The 20,507-nt window shown below is 44.9% G+C and overlaps 1 protein-coding gene across 2 annotated transcripts in view; it reads left to right on the forward strand.

The window, feature by feature from the left end:
- SHISA5 (shisa family member 5) overlaps positions 1-20,507 on the forward strand; it is a 299,801-nt gene that overhangs the window by 246,115 nt on the left and 33,179 nt on the right. For both annotated transcript variants that reach the window (XM_086938925.1, XM_086938924.1), the window contains one exon: positions 8,819-8,937. In XM_086938925.1, coding sequence (XP_086795051.1) covers positions 8,819-8,937 — 119 coding nt within the window. The remainder of the gene's footprint in view (positions 1-8,818; positions 8,938-20,507) is intronic.

Raw genomic sequence — 20,507 nt, forward strand, 5'->3', positions numbered from 1 at the left:
GCGTGCGTTTCTGGGGCGCTTTTTGGGGTATTCTATAACTTGTTCCCACTCCTTGTCATGTAACGGCCGACCCATGTCCTCCTCCCATGCTTGTCATGTCACCATACTTGAAACATATATAATTTTTCATTTTTAAAGAGGAGTAGCAACAGGTCAGAAGATAAAATGTCAAATGCCAATTGTAGAATTTTGTATGTGGTTGAAAGACGAATTGAAATGTGAAAGTGAGTTCTAAAGAGTAGAGGCCAGAAGTGAGAGTGCCTGTTGCTTGGACAGTTTAAGACCAGGATGTTGGCAGATTGTTCAGGGTATAAAACCTATCATTTATAGCCTGAGGAAAACTAAAACAATCAGACCTCCAGAGGTTGTGCATTTGTAAAAGTATAGCGATTTTCAGGAATTTAGTGTTGGTCTACTTAAATCCTTGTTGGTCTACTTAAATCCTGGTTAGTTAGATGAAAAAGTAGGTTATAGACTGAACTTCATGTAGGTTTCTAGGTTCAGATTTAACTATGTTTTCTCAGGCAGACAGTCTTGGTTTAATCGCTTTAAGGCAAGACGCTGCCACCAAGGCCTTTGTTGGTTTCAGATAAGATTACAGCAAATCTTTTATCTGGGATTGATGACCTTCCAGCTTAAAATGCTACTCCAAGTGCACATTTAGCCATAAGAGGTGTAGGTATGGAAATTGGATCTTTTTTCCCACCACTCAGTAGATCTTTATTGGCTCCCATTGAGGCAGATAAACCTGCCTTCTCCTTGTGTACAATCTACTATTATTAGTTAATTGAGCATGCTATTACCTAGAGGTGTTGTAGCACCAAAGAAATTAAAATAGGAGTCTGTTTCGGTTATTTAAACAGATTTGTTTTTAGAGCCTACCAAAATGCTAAATGATTTGGGTCGATCCGTAAGACAGTAAAAAGTTTGTACCGGGCCTGTGCAGTAACCACAGAGAAGATGCGATCTCCAAATCTAACCCTCCAAAATTTAGGCACAACAAGAGGATTAAGAGAGCCTAGGAGGGCTTCTTGAGGGATCAAGTAGGGGTGTATTTTGAACAATTTGGAGATGTTGTTAGCACAATGCTTTTGGAAGATAGCTTTGTGACAAAAGACACAGAGCCTTGAATTCACATCTTTCCTGAACAGGAAGCTAGTGAAATTACCTAAGGTGCAAAGAGATTTTATCAAATTTACTAAGATTGAAATTCTATCTAGCAGCTGCATTCTGTAAATTCCCATTACTTTATTGAGACAAACTGAAGCAGTGAAGAACCTGTCCGATGTTACGAGAGACCCGGCTCAATATTTCACCACTTTAGGCCTCTGATGGTTACTTTTAGGTCATTCTCCATACTTGCACCTATGCTGTGGCATTCTCATGCCGTGATAATCAGGCAAGAAGACTGCTTATTGCACACACAAAAAAACTCACACATCTGTTAATAATAGGTAGCAATTGAAAATCTGTTTCAAATAAAGTGTCTTCAAGTCTTATTTTGGAACAGATGCTGTTTAATAATGTTTAGCTGTTGCTTTTATTTCTCATAGCAGTGATGCATGCCACAGGACGTCATCTGTACCTTGTTAGCTAAAAGATGTCACAGCACTGATTGAGATGGTTGTTTTTTTTTGTCAGTCAAATATCTTTATTTCGGTTAATTAAAACCATAAAAGCAATACACAATTCATAATACAATAATAAAATTACAATTAAACAAGTTTACACATGATTGCAGATCCTTTGTAAGTTCATTAAAAAGGTGTTTAAAAAGATCTTATTTTTTTAAAAACAATTTTAAAAACGATAGATACAGAGAATGGATACTAAGCAACCTAAACTCACCTAAAGCGCCACTTCCCAGTATGTTTGACACATTTCCCCGACACGTATTTTAACAAAATATCAGGTTTGGTGGTTATTTGTCTGGGAAAGTCTTATTTTATTTAGTCTGGCAGCTGCTACCAGAAAGCAAGCTACACCATATGTGACCTGTACTGAATTAAGCATCTGGAGGTGTAAGAGGGCGGGCCTCACCTGACCAATGTTTAGGTCTTTCAAGATTGGAAACAGGAATTTTTTACGGGCCACCAAGTAGTGTTCGCAAAGCATTACTAAATGAAGCGTATCCTGTGTAGAAAAACAATCACAGGTGCAGGGTGGGGTATTTTCTGGAGTACCCCACTTTGTATAGGAACCAAGCACGAGATGTATCAGGTTGAACCTAAACCTTATTAAGAGAAAACGGTGGTATGGTTTGGTTACGTATTTTAGGTAAGGTTCCATAGCCAAGGAGGAAGAAAGTTGATATATTGACCTCACCATTGGCTTACTAAGCTCAACCTCTTCCCTCTCTGTCTCCAACACATTTCGAAAATGCTGCTTGACCCACCCTACATCCTCTTTCTTGAGGCTCTGTGGTAAAGAGTACATGTCCGGACGCCCTAGCCTCGCGCATGCCGCTCTAACATACGCCAACCAAGGTATGCTGTGTGCTTTTTCCAAGGCCATACAGTCTTTGAGTATGCGGTGATTCAACGTGATCTCCTCATTTGTCCAAGTTTTGACCCAGCATAGCAGTGGGGACATTTTTAGGAGGTCAGTGATGTATCCCAAGCCCATTTCATTATGGATTGAATATGTGGGAGATGACTTTGGGAGTGACAACAGGGCTCGTATAAAGTTATTTTCTATGATTTGGATGCCTGGGGCTGAAACATAGCCCCAAATATCTGCCCGGTAAGATGCAATTGCTACACATTTGGATTTATAGATAGGAGTCATGGCCTCCATAGGTCTCGAACCAAGTCTTTTGGGAAAATGCATGAGAGCTGTGGTAGATCTAGTAACTCCATTTTCCTTCAGTTTCAGCTGTGCACCCCAAGTTCCTCTTTCGTCAAAAGTGACGCCTAAATAACAAAAAAAAGGGTACCCTCGAGATGGAAGTTTTGTTGCAACTAAAGGTTTTAAGCTTCATGTTTTTCTTAAGTGAGCCCGTGACCATGACATGGGATTTTGCTGTATTGGTCTTTAGATCCAAAGCTTCCATAAACGCTCCGAAGTGATCTAACAGTCTTTGTAGGCCCGTACCTGTGCGAGCTATGAGGACGGCATCGTCCGCGTATAGGAGGACCGGAATAGGTGACCCTCCCATACGCGGCACGTCCAGAGTAGCTGAATTCAGGGATTTCCCCAGGGAATTGATGTAGAGTGTAAAAAGGAGAGGGGCCAGGATGCAACCTTGTCTGACCCCTCTCCCTGACCTAAACTTCGCAGTACATCTACCTTCCCTTGTTACCCTGACAGAAGCAAACAAATTCTGATGGAGATCGTGCAAAAAATTAACCAAGGTAGTGTCCAAACCCAAATCCCGCAAAATAATCCATAGTTTTGAACGATTAACCAAATCAAAAGCAGAGGATAAGTCCATGAACCCTAAATAAAGAAGCCCCCCCTTCACCACAGTGTATTTGCTAATAATAAGGTGAAGGTTTAAGCATTGGTCCATGGTCCCCCTATGTGCTCTAAAACCATACTGCAGATCGGAGAGAACCCCGCTCTCCTCAAGCCAATCCCCAAGTCTTTGTAGGATGACTCTGCCCAGGATCTTAACGGCAGAGTCCAACAAGGAGATTGGCCTATAGCACGCAGGGTCCCCCCTGTTCCCCTTCTTAAAAATGGGAACAATAATAGAGGTCGACCAGGAAGAAGGGAAACCAGCCGATGGTATCGCATTAAAGACATTTGTTAATATTTTTTACCAGAATTGCGGATACTGAATGTAGAGATCGGCAGGGACCCCATCTGGTCCGGGGGCCTTGTGTTTGCTTGTGTTTTTGATCGCCCTTTCTACCTCAGTGATGTTAAATTCCACGTCCATGTTAATTGAAGCGTGAGCACTAACTGGGGGAATTGGAACCGTGGATTCATAAATCTGTTTGAAGTGTTAAAGCCATCTATCATCTTCAATCACACAGTCCATATCAGTTTTCCCATCCTCGGTAAAAAAAGGCTGATTAACAATGGCCCAAAACTTTTTGCTGTCTCTCAATACGTCAATGGCTAGTAAACTTTCCCAAGCTTCCTCCTTGATTTGGGTCTTGCGCTTGATAAGTGCAGTTTTATATTCTTTTCTTAGGTTTGCCACTAATGACCTATCTCTGGGTCTATGTTTTAGTGCTTTCAACAAGGCGCTATGCGTTTGCTAGCATTCCTTATTGAACCATTTATGGATGTTCTTACTGCCTTGCGCACCGTTCCTTGACTCCAGGTTCTTGGAAATCCTTGCGCATATATCCACATAGGCGGCCACTACGTCGGAACCCAGGGAAGTTGGTTCTAAGCAAACTGCCATGTTTGCCTCAGATTCCTGTGCTAATATTTGGAAGAATTGATCGGGGACAATCTTCTCCCACTTTATCCGCCTTCCCTGGTCCTTAGTCGACAGATCTCTAGAAGCAGGCACACCTGTCATTCTGCCAATCCGGAAGCAGTCTAGGTCCAGCGTTAGGAGAACGGAGTTATGGTCGCTAAAGGTGGCAGTTACAACCCTGTACTCCCGTGCCTTTACTAAGACCCCTGCTGATACGAAGATGTAATCAATGACAGTGTTAGCGTCTCTCCCGATAAAAGTAGGCGCTCTAGACTCGTTGTTTCCCTGGCCTAGTTCGAATAGATTTAAGTTCGCAAGAAAGGTCTCGAGGCCCTCACCCTCCTTCGTATGTTCAAAGTGGGGAATGCCCTCGACCGGTAATCCCCCATATCTATCATTGTAACAATCCCCCTCGCAGGGGTGAATATTAAAATCACCCAGGATAACCATCTCTGGGACGGAAATGCAATCTTGTCTATAGACTGACAGGAAGTCTAGCAGGGAGGTCAGGTGCTCATTCACAAAAGAAACCTCCCAGGAATTATAAAAATTAATAAGCAATAGGATATGCGAATCTGAGATAGTCCACTCCACAATTAACGTGTTCATGGGTGCTGGATCTAGTTTTTTAAAAACCCCCACCAAATTCAGTGAACACAATGTGAGTAGGCCACCCTTGGCTCTCCCTCTTGCGCCCGAAACTGCTGGAGTAGAAAAGCTGCAAAAACCATCCAATGAGAAGCTAGTTGATGTATCCCATGTTTCTTGGAAAGCCAAGATGTCGTGTTGTTTTACATACCCCTGCCATATGGGGTCTGAAGTCTTAGCATTTAATCCCGCCACATTCCAGGTAAGAATTTTACAGTTTGGCATATCAGGATTGGGCAAGGTAGACATTCCCCTGCTCTCGCCAACAACAGGGCCCTTATCAGAAGTTGGAGATAAATTTAACTTTTGCGAGTCCAGCGTGCTAGTATCCTTTCGCCGTTGGATAGAGGTGATATGATGCCTCCGACCAATTGGGGAATCCTGTGTTTGTCAGTCAACCAGTCCGTGGTTGACAGACCTTCATAGCGGTTAGCAGTTGGGAAGTGGTAAAAGTTATCTTGCCCATTTGCAAACTGGTGATAATAATGAGGTTGAGTGTGTTGTGAGCCAACAAAGAGACCTCCTTGGCGCGGTCTACCTCTTCTTCTCCTAACCAGGTTCCATTCAACGTCCCCCTCCTCCCAACCATGAGGTTGCATTTCCCATGGGGGGTTAAAACTCAATCTAGGTTTGAAATCTTGTGGCCTCTTTAACCAACTCCATCTGTTGTCTACTTGGTTTCCTGGTAGATAGAAGTAGGAAAGAGGCCTAGCGGTTACAGTACTTGCTTGGTATCTAGGGGCTCCAATGCTACATATATAATCTACAACTTCAGTGTTCTCGAAGGTGACCACAACTCAGTCCCCTTGTAGATTTTTTCTGTTACCTCCCACCCACGGGGTTCTCTCTACCATTAAAATATTGCTTGGTATGTTGGGCGGAAGGGGGTGGTTTTCAGACAACCAGTGGCATACTTTGTTTTTTAGGGCCTGGTAAGATTCTACTTCTGATGGGGGAATTTCAGTAACTCCGGTAAGGATGACTACATAAGGGCAGGCATCAGGAGGGAGATGGATATTTCTGCGAGCCGCAATCTTGGCTCTTGGGGCTGCGTCAAGATTTGAAGTCGGGGTAGAGTCGTTGGATATGACCTGGGGGCTGGATTAATTTTGGTTGTATTCTGAGCTTGACCTGATTCGGAGGGCTTAACTTTGGTTAAATGATCACTTTGTTGTGGTATAGCAAAACATCAACCTTCCTGTATCAAATATTCAAAGTGCTGCAGGAATTATGATTTATTTTTTCTTTGAGCCTTAAATAAAGTGGTTTCATGTGGTTCCTGAGAAAGGGATCTGTGCCTTATTCAGTTGCAAACAGTGCAATATTCAGTTTAATTATTTTCTCGTGTTCTGTAAATGCTGCACATATTTGTGATCTTTTTGACAAGGGATTTCTAGAAGTGCTTACGTCAACGTCGGTCCAAGCACTTTGCGAATGGAAAGGCAATGTTTATGCCAAATCCCTGCCTGACAACATGATTTTAGAGGGCTTTGTAAAGGGGGAAGGAGGAACTGTTGCAGTTTCATTGCACTTTTGGATCTGCCCTTGGGCACTGGTCTCCTGGCATTTTGCCACTCTCAGGAGTGGGACGTTCCCAGGACTCCTGTATTTCATATATCTATTTTACGCTTCTACAATCTGTCGTTCTGAAGATGGTGGTGATCGGGCTATATTCTGATTTTACGGTGATTTGTAATTTAACACCAGAGACAGAGTTTTCCTTTACTTTCTTTCACAGATCTGCCCTCATTCTATTAAAAACTGCGAGCAACTAGAATTTGCCTCTGAAAAGAACTTAAATCCTATGTATTACCACTTATCAAATGGACCAAATGGGATATTCAAAATAGAGGAGAACGTCAGGGTGCGTCTTGGCACCTTTCCTCTATATATTAACGGCCTGGAGAGTTTCTTGTTGTTGAATGAGAAAGATATGGCACAGGTAGATAAAGGTCCTGTCCCAGTGCTGCAATATGCAGAAGACGCAGTCCTATTGGCATGGACTGCTTCACAGATTATTAGATCATTTTACGGCCTATATTGCGCAGCTTGATTTAAGGACGAACCACTTAAATTCATAAATAATGATCTGTGGGTGCTAAAACAACAAGATTAGAGGAAATTTTATTTCTGGAACCAGGGCGGGGTACCTTGTCACCATCAATTACCTATGGATTCCTATACTTATCTTTTAATTGTGGGCACTTATACATAACATAATGTACCAACTCCGTTTACTCTTGCTTAAGTAATTTATCGTCTTAGATTCACCTGATTCAGTCAAATCGTTCTATTACAAGTCGCCTACTCTTAGCACATTTCTGCATTCTTACAGTGGCGCTTGTCTATATGATGCTCCTAATGTGTTGTTTAGGAAATATGGGCAACTAAAATAGACATTATCAAGCTAACCTGTTTGATAACCCTTCCCTTTTGACGAACACAAATTGGAAGAACCAAGTATCATTCCATTCACTTTTATAAGATTTTAATGAATTACTGCGGTTTGCATACTGTACTTGTATGCCTTACAAAACAATATATGGGTTTGTCATCAAAGCTTATGTATGTTTGGCCCATAGGGTTATCAAATGTCAGTGAACTCGTTACCTTCCTTCATCTGTGTACCCTCACTTGTAGGACAACGTAAAGTACTAGGGTACAGTGATAAAGAAGAAACATTTGCCGCAACCCCACAGTGGCTCCACAAATGCATCAAACTCCAAACTAAATGTTTCCCTTTTTTTTTTTAATTTACATTTTTTTTTTGTCGATGTAGGAAAATCCAGAGTAATTTAGTGCTAGGATGAATATTCAAATGTGCATTTTCTGGATGCTCCCTGATCTGCGTGTCTGGGTCTGTGCTCCAGGAAACACCTTTTTTGGAATGTGTGAAAAAAGTAGACAAACACGAGTGGTGGAAAAAGAAGGGGAGAAGGAGGACAAAGGACATAGCAGGTGGTTGTATACACCAGGAGGGAGGAGAGTAGTGACTGAGACCAGGTTACATTGTACTTGGGGTTGGCAATTGTCAACTGTTCTTTAGCAAGTGTATACTATGCCCCTGTGTGCAGTACATGCCTCTAAAAGCAATGACCAGAATGTTCTCCCATCCCCAAAATAATGAAATATGTCCTCCCTGTTTCACTGAAGACTGTGGTCTCATCTTGGAGTGGTTGCCTCACTTCATCGCAGAATTGACAGTGTGGTCCTGGGAAGGACAGGCAAACCTGTCATCAGACTGAGTCAGCAAGTTAATGCACACAATGTCTGATTTTGGTCTAGCTGCCGCTATGTGACAGACTGATAACCTGCACTATGAGTCAGGACGCCAGTGTTTATGAGAAATACAGAAATTAAAGATTGCTGATAGGCTATTTTTATTTAAATGTTTTCTGTCGTCTAGCCTTCAAGATTCCTACTGGCTACTGTCCATTGGCGCTCCGTTTTTGGTTTATTATTTATATGCTCTTGATGCTGATGCAGAACCACCTGACTCTTGACTCACACATTGTGAGCTAATATGCGGTTAATTGATCCCTTGGGAAACCAAAGTACAGAAACCATTCAGATTCTCCTTGATATTACACAATTATCAGAAAAATGTATTTTCTCCCTAACATCTTGGGATTTGGCTTACTTAAATTCAATTACCTAAATATGTTTGTAGCTCTTTTGTTGCTTATTTGCAAGAAGAGGATTTCAATCGTTTTTTATTAACCATTGCATTTGCAGTTCTCATGAGTAAAAAAAAAGGACATTCGATTTATGTTGTATTTCTGGTTTTTTTCTCAGTTTTGGCACATTCGTTGCTGTAGGAATCACAATCTTCGTGATATTTGTTGTAACCGTCATTTTGTGCTTTACCTGCTCATGCTGCTGCCTCTACAAGATGTGTCGGAGACCACCAGCACGTGAGTCATGCAACCTCTTTATATTCATGAGAATTTCTGCTCAAACAAATGTCTGCTATTACCACTATGTGAGTTAAGCACCCTCTTTATGTTCTTGAGAATTTTGTATTAAACCTGTATCCGAGACCTCCACAGTCCGAGTCATGCAACCCCAATATACTCTTGCGAATTGTTAATTAAACTTTTGTCCAAGATCATCACAGCGGTAGTCATGGGACTGCTGTATATTCTTGAGGATTCTTGATTAAACTTCTGTGAGGACACGGCATCATGGGTCATGCAACCTCTTTATATTCTTGAGAATTGTTAATTAAACCAATATCCCAGAACACCACAACAATAGTCATGCAACTTCTATATATTCTTGAGATCACCACAGCGCCAGTCATGGATCCTCTATATATATATATATAATATATTGAATGCATCAGAGTGCTGAACAGTGTATTACACTATCAGCAAACATAACGAACTTTCCATCTCTGACTCTTATGTTATGGTGCATTCTGGGACTTTGATATTTTACTTATCAGGTGACCACGGAAACGCCAATAAAATGCAGGCACTAACACTAAGCATGTCATTTCCTGTCCATGATTAAGGCTACCCGGCCGAAACTAGTTGGGTTACAGGACTTTTGTGCCTTTCGTTTCATTAAATGCTTTCTGAAATTTGGAAAGGGCCTCTGCTTTTGTGCTTCACTGTGTGGAATTCAGCCGGGGCTCTCCGTGCCCGGTTTCAGAGGCCGCCCTGAAGGGTCGGGGGCTCCCCAAACGGAGAAGTTTTGGAATGGATTTATGGAAGGAGCATGACCCACACGCTGCTGCTTGACCCACTGAGGTAATGCCATTATGGAACACGAACGGCAGCGCTGGAAGGGATTTGGGTGGGGGCTGACTCCCCTTCCAATCCTTCAGATGACAGAGGCATTTTAATGGAGCAGGACGTTATTTGCGCATTTGCCTTTTATTTTGGAATCCTGCAAAGATTACCACTTGGATTAATAATGTGAACCATTTTGAATGCATCAGAGTGCTGAACAGTGTATTACACTATCAGCAAACATAACGAACTTTCCATCTCTGACTCTTATGTTATGGTGCATTCTGGGACTTTGATATTTTACTTATCAGGTGACCACGGAAACGCCAATAAAATGCAGGCACTAACACTAAGCATGTCATTTCCTGTCCATGATTAAGGCTACCCGGCCGAAACTAGTTGGGTTACAGGACTTTTGTGCCTTTCGTTTCATTAAATGCTTTCTGAAATTTGGAAAGGGCCTCTGCTTTTGTGCTTCACTGTGTGGAATTCAGCCGGGGCTCTCCGTGCCCGGTTTCAGAGGCCGCCCTGAAGGGTCGGGGGCTCCCCAAACGGAGAAGTTTTGGAATGGATTTATGGAAGGAGCATGACCCACACGCTGCTGCTTGACCCACTGAGGTAATGCCATTATGGAACACGAACGGCAGCGCTGGAAGGGATTTGGATGGGGGCTGACTCCCCTTCCAATCCTTCAGATGACAGAGGCATTTTAATGGAGCAGGACGTTATTTGCGCATTTGCCTTTTATTTTGGAATCCTGCAAAGATTACCACTTGGATTAATAATGTGAACCATTTTGAATGCATCAGAGTGCTGAACAGTGTATTACACTATCAGCAAACATAACGAACTTTCCATCTCTGACTCTTATGTTATGGTGCATTCTGGGACTTTGATATTTTACTTATCAGGTGACCACGGAAACGCCAATAAAATGCAGGCACTAACACTAAGCATGTCATTTCCTGTCCATGATTAAGGCTACCCGGCCGAAACTAGTTGGGTTACAGGACTTTTGTGCCTTTCGTTTCATTAAATGCTTTCTGAAATTTGGAAAGGGCCTCTGCTTTTGTGCTTCACTGTGTGGAATTCAGCTGGGGCTCTCCGTGCCCGGTTTCAGAGGCCGCCCTCGGGGGCTCCCCAAACGGAGAAGTTTTGGAATGGATTTATGGAAGGAGCATGACCCACACGCTGCTGCTTGACCCACTGAGGTAATGCCATTATGGAACACGAACGGCAGCGCTGGAAGGGATTTGGGTGGGGGCTGACTCCCCTTCCAATCCTTCAGATGACAGAGGCATTTTAATGGAGCAGGACGTTATTTGCGCATTTGCCTTTTATTTTGGAATCCTGCAAAGATTACCACTTGGATTAATAATGTGAACCATTTTGAATGCATCAGAGTGCTGAACAGTGTATTACACTATCAGCAAACATAACGAACTTTCCATCTCTGACTCTTATGTTATGGTGCATTCTGGGACTTTGATATTTTACTTATCAGGTGACCACGGAAACGCCAATAAAATGCAGGCACTAACACTAAGCATGTCATTTCCTGTCCATGATTAAGGCTACCCGGCCGAAACTAGTTGGGTTACAGGACTTTTGTGCCTTTCGTTTCATTAAATGCTTTCTGAAATTTGGAAAGGGCCTCTGCTTTTGTGCTTCACTGTGTGGAATTCAGCCGGGGCTCTCCGTGCCCGGTTTCAGAGGCCGCCCTGAAGGGTCGGGGGCTCCCCAAACGGAGAAGTTTTGGAATATATATATATATATATATATATATATATATAAATATATATATTCCTGAGAATTGTTGATTAAACCTATGTCTGAGAACAGCACAGCAACATGCAACCCCTATACATTCTTGAGAATTGTTGCTCATTCCAAACTTGTGTTCTCCCACAGTCAAAGGAAAAGAACAATGCTGAGGTACCCAGTGCATGTAGTACTTACTCCATAAACTACAAAATTATATTTTACTTATGATTCCATCTTTACCGATTAAAGTGCAAAGAAAGAAATTGTAGTGAGGGCGAGCATACATACCAGACTTTTCACCCACATCTGTGGGTTTTGGCAGGCTCATCACATGTCCACTATAAATAATTGCGTTAATTACAAAAATGTGTTGCTGATGGTGAAGAAACATAAAAAGAGGGTGCAATGTAAAACAAACTTCTATCAATAATGCATCATGCAAATATATACTAAACAAAATGCCAACTCCTAGTAGTCAAGTAATTACCCTAACTTCCGGCAACCCAAGGTGATCCCCTAGCCCACTATAGAAAACAAGGCATATTTAAATTTCTGTAATGTAGGACTTGTACCAACAATGTTGGAGTCTCTGAGCTGGCGGGTGAGAATTTAAATTCCCCTATTAACAACATTCCTAAATTTGTAGTAATTGTATGTCCACAATTTAGTCCCTCAGTATTAATTTTTATAGACAATAGTGCAGATAAGATCCAAATAATTTGTTTATCCATCCCACGGTATAAAGTTGTGCCTAGCTTAATTCATTTGGGGGGGATACTCTAATTTATTCAGATTGTCTAAAATATCTGGGAGGAACATACCTGCCATGATTAATCGATACAGTGGAATATACTCTAATGTTCAAAGCAGAGCATTAAGAAATGTATGGGCATTAGGGAGGCAAGCTTATGTTTCTGTGATCAACCTCTGTACCTGAGGCAGATGAGGAAGGGAGACTGCAGTTTTGTCATCAGATTTTCATGCCAGTAGACAAAGCCAAAGTGGGCCAATTAAATATTTCTGTTAATCCCACTGAATTTAGTTTTGAACTTGCCCTCAGCAAAGCAAAAATCTTTGGCCTATTCTGCTACGTTTACATTGTGTTTGAAGCCAATGTTATGAAATGTTTATTTATAAAGCCATAACGGATTGAGAAATTAAAAACCAGACGCTGTATCCAACAGCCACTCTGATGACCATGTAACAGCCAAAGGAATGGGGAAGTAAGGACCAAAATGAATGTCTGTGTGTTCGGTGCTGTCAATGTTGATACATTTCACAAGTTGTGAGGAACAATACAGCCTACTTTGAAACTCTTACATTTACACGGAAGGCACCTTTTTCGATTTCCATCCACTGCTACCACATTCAGTGTAAATGCCACTGCGTAAAAAGTCACTGTGGGTTCTAATTAATCAAAGGGATAACCCTCTGTCCTTGCGCGGCTACTAGCCACCAGGTCAGTAGCCATCACTAACAATTTTAATTATACATGACATCAAAATGTGCTTTTGTTGGTGGAGAGCAGCCACAAATCGTTATATAATTCTGCCTAATCTGGAAAAGCTGGATACAACTAATATTAGTATTTTCAATTTTGAAATAAGTATATTGATCATAAATTCATTAGTCCGCTGACCATTGGTGAACTGTTTAGGCTTCTATAATGGTCAAACTTTATTTCCTGACGGCCTGTAAAAAAAATAACTCTAAAATGACCAATAAGTTAATGAACTGTGACCTAATTCTCCTCCTCAGTGGAATACATGAGTGCACTGATTTTGCTGTAAACGAGAGGTACTCCACAATTTGGAGCTTGCTGAATAACATTGACCGCACTAGTTTTGGTTCGGTCAGCCTTCAGTTTCTTCAGAGCTTTAATTGAACATACTGTCCGCAAAACACATTGACTCCTTATCATGAAAAGATTGAAATGGTAATTTTTGGACACCTTGGACATGGCTAGTGGTGCAATAAGTGCTAAAAAAAATATGCATTTTATTTATACATTTATGTTGTATATGTGAAAGCACTATAATTGTTCCAAAATTGAAAATTCGATATCTGTCATATCTTGCTTTTCCTGATCAGACATTGTTTCGGTTACAATTGTTATACCTCTCCACCACCAAAAGCATATTTGTGTATTATTTACATTATTAAATGCCACATCTGTGAATTCCCTTGTTTTTTGGGAGGAGTGGGTTATGGGCGTTCAAGAGATTAGTCAAAACTGTCGTTAAGGGCACTTATTGTGAATTACTATATCCGTATAAAAAAATAAGAATGTGACCTTGTACTTTTCTTTTTTCTTTTTCTTAATAAGGAAGGTGTCATACTTCTTAAACCAGTCTTTCTTAAATATTAAGTTAGAAGTAGGGGCGTACAAATCTGCATTTTTTTCGTCAACATTTGTGGAAATTATTTTCATGGTTTCGGATACCTCACATCAAAATTCTCAAAAAATAATAGCAAGTGCATTTGCTTGAAGAAAAAATGTGTCTCCCGAAAGGCATTTCCCACTGTAGTCGGACACCCCAAAAAACAAAAGAGTGATATTTCACACCTACAAAATTTGCAGAATTTCACATAACAAAATCACAGTTGTGGTCAGAGTCGAAATTTGCCTAGTGTAGTAACGGTAAGTTTCAATTCTATTAAGGACACGGAGGCGAGGATTATGCTTTTCTCTCTTCGCTGTTTATTAACATCACATCGCACAGCAGCCAGAAAAGCATCAAAACTTGAATTTTTTTTTAGTATTCCCAACATAGGAATATCAGAAAACATTGTAATAACATCGTTTAATAACTACAAATCCCATGAGATGAACATTTAGGCAGTCCTTCTTTAGTGTCCATAAACCCCAATATAAGGCGTCCAACCAACGAACTCCTCCTCTTTCTTCGTGGCGAGTCAGGCCAAAGTCTCAAGCATCTCTTTTCGCACCATCATTCCCTGGCGGAAAAAAGAACAGCGTGAGCTAAACCATACCGCTTAAGCCTGAAGGCAAATCAACAAAGCAGAGTATCAAGTCATCGACATGCAACCCAAGAAAAACAGTGACCATACTGCAAGTCGGAAAACGGATTACTTACTCCAGTACGGGCGGGATCTCCGCAGGAGGTATGGGTGGGATAATCCTCGCCGCCGTGTCCTTAATAGAATTGAAACTTACCGTTACTACACTAGGCAAATTTCGATTCTATGTCAGGACCGGAGGCTTCAGATTATGCTTGTTTAAAGCTTGTTCACCACCAAACTAGCAATATCCACCACTGGCTTAAAATAGAACCGTTTGAAGGTGGAATCCGAAGACCAATCCGCCGTGCGCATGAGGTCTTCCAATCGTGCCCCAAGGGCAAAAGATTTCGAGGCCATGGCCCCTCTTGCTGAGTGAGCTCCGAACTGCCTCGTATCAATACCAGCTTCCTGCATTACCCAACGCACCCACCGGGCTATGGTGGGGGAAGAGACAGCCTTGTGCGGCTTGCGCAGCGCAATCAGCAACTGCTGTTCGCCCGGAGGGCGAAGTTCCATTGTAACATCCTCATAGGTTTTCAAACACTGTACCACACACAACTTGGGGGCATCTGCAAATGCCGGATAGGAAATAGACCTCGTAGCCAATTTCGTGCGTCGACCCACGGTAAAGGTCACCCCATCCGGGGAGAACGCTCTCGCCGTGACATCCAGGGCACGCACATCAGACACTCTGCGACAAGATACTAAACACAAGAGCATCGCCAGTTTAGCTGACAGTTCTTTTAAGGAAAGATACTTGTTAGGCTGCCAGGAAAGAAAAAGGTTCAACACCACGTTAACATCCCACAGGACGGAATACCGTGGCTCCGGCGGTAAAGCCAGACGCACTCCTCTAAGGAGTCGACATACCAGGGGATGCTCCCCAACCGCCACTCCATCTATCTGCACATGAGCCGCTGATATGGCGGAACGTATCGTATTAATCGTCCGGTATGCCAAGCCGGCGGTAGAGAGTTCTGCAAGAAAATTCAGGATAGGAACGAGGCCTGCGACCATGGGATCCAAACCCCGTCGAAGACACCAACGAACCCACCTGGTCCAAGCTGATCTATACATCTTGGCGGTGCTGCCCGCCCAGGCCTTGGACAAAAAATGCTGAGCTGAGTTCGAAAGGCCAGGGAGCGACCAACGTTGCCTGAAAGCCTCCATGCCATGAGGCGGAGAGAACCCTGGAGGAGATGGTGAGGGACCCCGTCTGGATTGAGGAGAAGACGAGGAAGCCGGGGGAGTAGGATTGGAGAATCCCAGGAAAGTTCCAGAAGAACTGGAAACCACACTTGCGACCTCCAAACGGGCGTCGCCATCACCACGTCCGTCACCTGCCGGCGAATCTGGGCCGCGGCCCGTAGTATCATGGAGAAAGGCGGGAAGGCATACGGCCGCTCCTGACTCCAGTCTTGGAGGAACGCATCCGTCGCTTCCGCCAAAGGATCCGGTCTCCAGCTGAAGAACCTCGGAAGCTGGAAGTCCAGACGGGACGCAAACAGGTCTATGGAAAACGGACCCCAGCACGCCGCCAGCCAGCAGAACACTTGAACATCCAGCTTCCACAGGCTGGAGTCTCGGAGATATCTCGAGTGCCAATCCGCCACCTGATTGGCCCGACCCGGCAGGTATTCCGCCTGAACCGAGACTTGATGAGCGAGACAATAATCCCAAAAGTCTTTCGCCAGGTCCGCAAGGGCTCTTGACCGCAGACCCCCTAAGTGGTTCACATACCGAACTGCTGAGACATTGTCCATCCGCAGAAGGACGCATGACTTCACTGAGTCCCTCGTCCAGCAACGGACGGCGAACGAACCTGCTAGAAGTTCCAAGCAGTTGATGTGAAGTCGCTGTTCGTCTGACGACCAAGCGCCGCCTGTGGAGAAATCCCCGCAGCGGGCGCCCCAGCCAGACCTGCTGGCATCGGACTCTATCACCAAGTCCGGAACGGACCCGAAAATCGCGCGGCCGTTCCACGCTTCCATGTGACCTCCACCGATAGGGGAATCAAGTGATCGTAGGATAGCCCTCTGTGCAAATGGTGCGCTTTCAGTCGCTGAAGGGCCCGATAGTGAAGAGGGCCCGGGAATATCACCTGAATGGACAATGAGAGAAGGCCTACTACTCTGGCCACCTGCCGGAGGGAGGTGTGCGATTTCGAGATAGTTCGCCGAAGCAGATGCTTTATTTTGGCCATCTTTCTGGACGGCAAACTGAGAGTCGATTTCACTGAGTCCACCACAAAGCCCAGAAACACCATTTGCTGGGCGGGGGTGAAAACCGACTTCTCCCTGTTGACAATAAACCCCAGGCCTTGTAACAGGGAGACTGTCTGAGACAGATGGGCGGCCAACTTGTTCGGGTCCTGGCCCAACAGCAAGATGTCGTCCAGATAGACGATAAGCCGAATCCCCCGACTCCGCAGGGTTTCGATGGCCGGGTGCAGAATTTTTGTAAAGCACCATGGGGCCGAGGAAAGACCGAACGGAAGGGCCTTGAACTCGAACACCATGTCTTTCCAGCAAAACTGAAGGAAACAACGATGCGGGGGGTAAATCGGAACCACCAGATACGCATCCTTGAGGTCCAGACGGACCATCCAGTCGTTCGGGAGCAAAACGTCCCTCAAAAGATGGATGCCCGCCATCTTGAAGTGGATGTACACCACCCAGCCATTGAAATCCCTGAGGTTGATGACTGGTCGTCTGCCCCCGTCCACTTTTTCCACAAGAAAAATATTGCTCAGGAAACCCCGGGGGTGGCGCGTTGTTCGACAAATAGCCCCCTTGCGCAGCAGCGCCGAGACTTCTTCGTCGATCAAGAGCGCGTCCGATTGAGAAAACGTTATGGGCTGGGGAGGCTCCGCCTGGTACGGCTGGTCGTAAAACTCTATGCAGAACCCCCGCACGGTTTGAAGGACCCATGCGTCCGTTGTAATAGCCTCCCACGCTTGGGGAAAACACGCCAACCTACCCCCAATAACCACCTGATCTGCAGGAATAACACTCACCGTGTGAACTGTTGCCGCCGGAGTCGTTCCGGAAGGTTCCGCGTCCTCTGAAACGCTGGCCTCTGGTGGGGTAGAAGTTGTTATAATTCGCGGAGGAGTTGTAGCCTCCCCTGCCGGAGCCATGCCCCTTTCCGGGCTGTTGCTGACCACCACGGCCGGTCGTGAGGCCCCTACCACGACCAGCCCCCCGGGAAAAACGCTGGTGTAAGACCCGCTTGATGGTCGACTGGGCCTTATCCAGGGAGGTGAAGGTGGAAACGAACTTCCCCAGTTCTTCAATGAACGGCTCACCAAAGAGTCCACCTTGGGCGACAGCGCCAGCTTCCGACGAAGCCAAATCGCCCAACTTGGGATCCAATTTAATCAGGAGCGACCGACGCCGCTCCGTTGACAGGGCACAGTTGGCATTCCCCAAGAAGACAACCGCCCGCTGCGCCCAATTGGACAATACTTCCGGGCAAATGGCGCTGCCCGACACCTTGGCTTCTTCGGCCACATCGAGAATCTTGGTGAGGGGGCCAATGGTGTCCAAGAGCTTGTCCTGGCAGGAGCGCCAGGAACGGTCGATCCCCTTCCGGGGGTCCTTGACGAACTTCGTCATGAAGGTGGCCATTTTCCCATCAAGTTCCGGCGTCATGGCCACCTTCCCCTCCAAAGTCGGGCGAGGGCATTCGCCCCTCAGACAGCTGCGCGCCTCCTTCTCCAAGGGCTTGAGGAGGCGGCCCGCCACGAACTGCGCCACCTTATCGCCAGGCGCCCAGGCGGCTGACCGCGGGTGCATGATCTCGTCCGGGTCCAGCATGCCCGAGGTGTCCTTGGGCAGCTCCGTCAAATTGGACGACGGTCAGCATGACCGCACGTTGTCCTCGTCGTCGTCGTCCGTATCCGCGGGGGAAGCCCCCCCGGGGAGGCCGGGACAACGTTCGCCGGTGTAGAAGGTGTCTGAGGCGGGGGCGCCTCGGGGGTCGACCCAGACGCTTTAGCCAGGAAAGCGTTGCGTAGGCGCTCGAAAGCGTCCTTGTCCACACCTTGCGAACCACTGGGACCCGCGTCCCCTCGTGACTTTTTGGCCGCCGGAGGCTGGCCAGGATCGTTGGCGGGGGAACCCCCTGGGGCCGGTGCCAACTTTGCACATTCCAAGACAATGCGGGCTGAAAGTCTGTCCTCCATAGGCCCAACGATTTCCTGCACACACCGGTAAATCGACTGGTCCACAGCCGCATAGAACTCGTCGTCCTGGAGGTATTGGTGAGACTCCTCCTCCTCGACGTAGTACCCCTCAGCCATGGCGCTACGCAGTAGATAAGAAAGTGAAACTGAGGGTTCCGATGGCGTACACAGACTGCCACGTGTGGGCCGACCGAAGGTTGGCAAAAGTTGTAGGCCGGTGGAACCGGACAATTAAAAGGCAGCACCAGCCTTTACAGCGCGCCGACCCTCTCTCCAGAGACCGGGCCGCACCGCCTCCCAGCGCGCTCGAGCGGGGAATACCCCAGCGGAAGCTGTTGCAGAAAAGAGGTGCTGAAATCGCCCGCAGGCTTCAACGTGGGTACAACCACTATACAGACCCCACCGGGGCGTTCAACACGGGACAGTACAACCCAAGAGGGCGTCAGGGTTAGGCGGCAGCAGGGCACCTGCGATGTCGACACCCCAGCGCAGCTCCAATCAATGAGACGAAAACTGCGCGCGGGCAGGCGAGACGCGACGGTGCCCTCTAGCGGTGACTCAACACCGCGGAATACACGGGGACATCGCGTAAGAGGCGAAGGCGTCCCCGCGATGGAAGGGGCTCTGAAAGGGAAGAAAAACCCCGCAGGCCCCCCCAAAGCAACAATCAATGCAAATAGAATAGAAGAAAACACAGAAAAAACCTCAACAAACACAAAAGTGCAAGAGAGGGATAATAGCACTTAACTGGCTGCGAAGCAGCGAAGAAAGAGGAGGAGTTCGTTGGTTGGACGCCTTATATTGGGGTTTATGGGCACTAAAGAAGGACTGCCTAAATGTTCATCTCATGGGATTTGTAGTTATTAAACGATGTTATTACAATGTTTTCTGATATTCCTATGTTGGGAATACTAAAAAAAAATTCAAGTTTTGATGCTTTTCTGGCTGCTGTGCGATGTGATGTTAATAAACAGCGAAGAGAGAAAAGCATAATCTGAAGCCTCCGGTCCTGACATAGAATTCTAAAAGCGGCTGTTCATCTTTAATGTAACTTTTCTGATTATATGATTTGGGCTACTGTTGTTGGATTTGTATCAATTGGTTAAACCTATCTTAATTGTGGATGTTTTGTGTTTTTTCACTTTTATTTCTTATTATATTGTTATTGTTTTAATTAACCCATTAATTGTGCAATGTGCTTGCATATGTATACATGTTAAATGAGTGGGCACAATAGGGCTAGGCGAGACTCTATCCATACTAGAAGGGAAACAACTTACTGCCAGTTTCAAAGGGGTGTCTTAAGTTTGAAGCTGTTTTTGGGCTACCGCTGGACTACACGATGGTCTATCGACTTTATTGGTGTTGGTACCATGCTGAGGGCTTTACATTGTTTTTCTTCAAAGTATGATTTGTTTGAAAATATATGGATGTGTGAATTCGTTGTCCTGCTATTTAGGTAATGAGACAATACACAGTTTGTATAAAAAAGACTGTAATGCCTGATAACGTGATGAGTGTTTGGAATGAGATCTGGTTGGCTGGGGAGGCGCTTTTGGAAAGAGCAGGGGGTGTTTGCAGTGAATTACTTCAAACATGGAATGAGGAATTGAAATGTTGTGCTATTAATATGTACTTGCTATTCCGAATGGTTGTCTCTTGCATTTGTTAGATTCTTTAAATATAACAAGCATTTGCAATGCAATAGGTCTCGCATTAGGAAAGTTTGAGCTATTGGTCTTGTAAATGACAATTTTTTTATTTAGGTGTTGTT

This window comes from Lissotriton vulgaris, chromosome 9 (assembly GCF_964263255.1).
Source record: "Lissotriton vulgaris chromosome 9, aLisVul1.2, whole genome shotgun sequence".
NCBI classification, from domain to species: Eukaryota; Metazoa; Chordata; class Amphibia; order Caudata; family Salamandridae; genus Lissotriton; species Lissotriton vulgaris.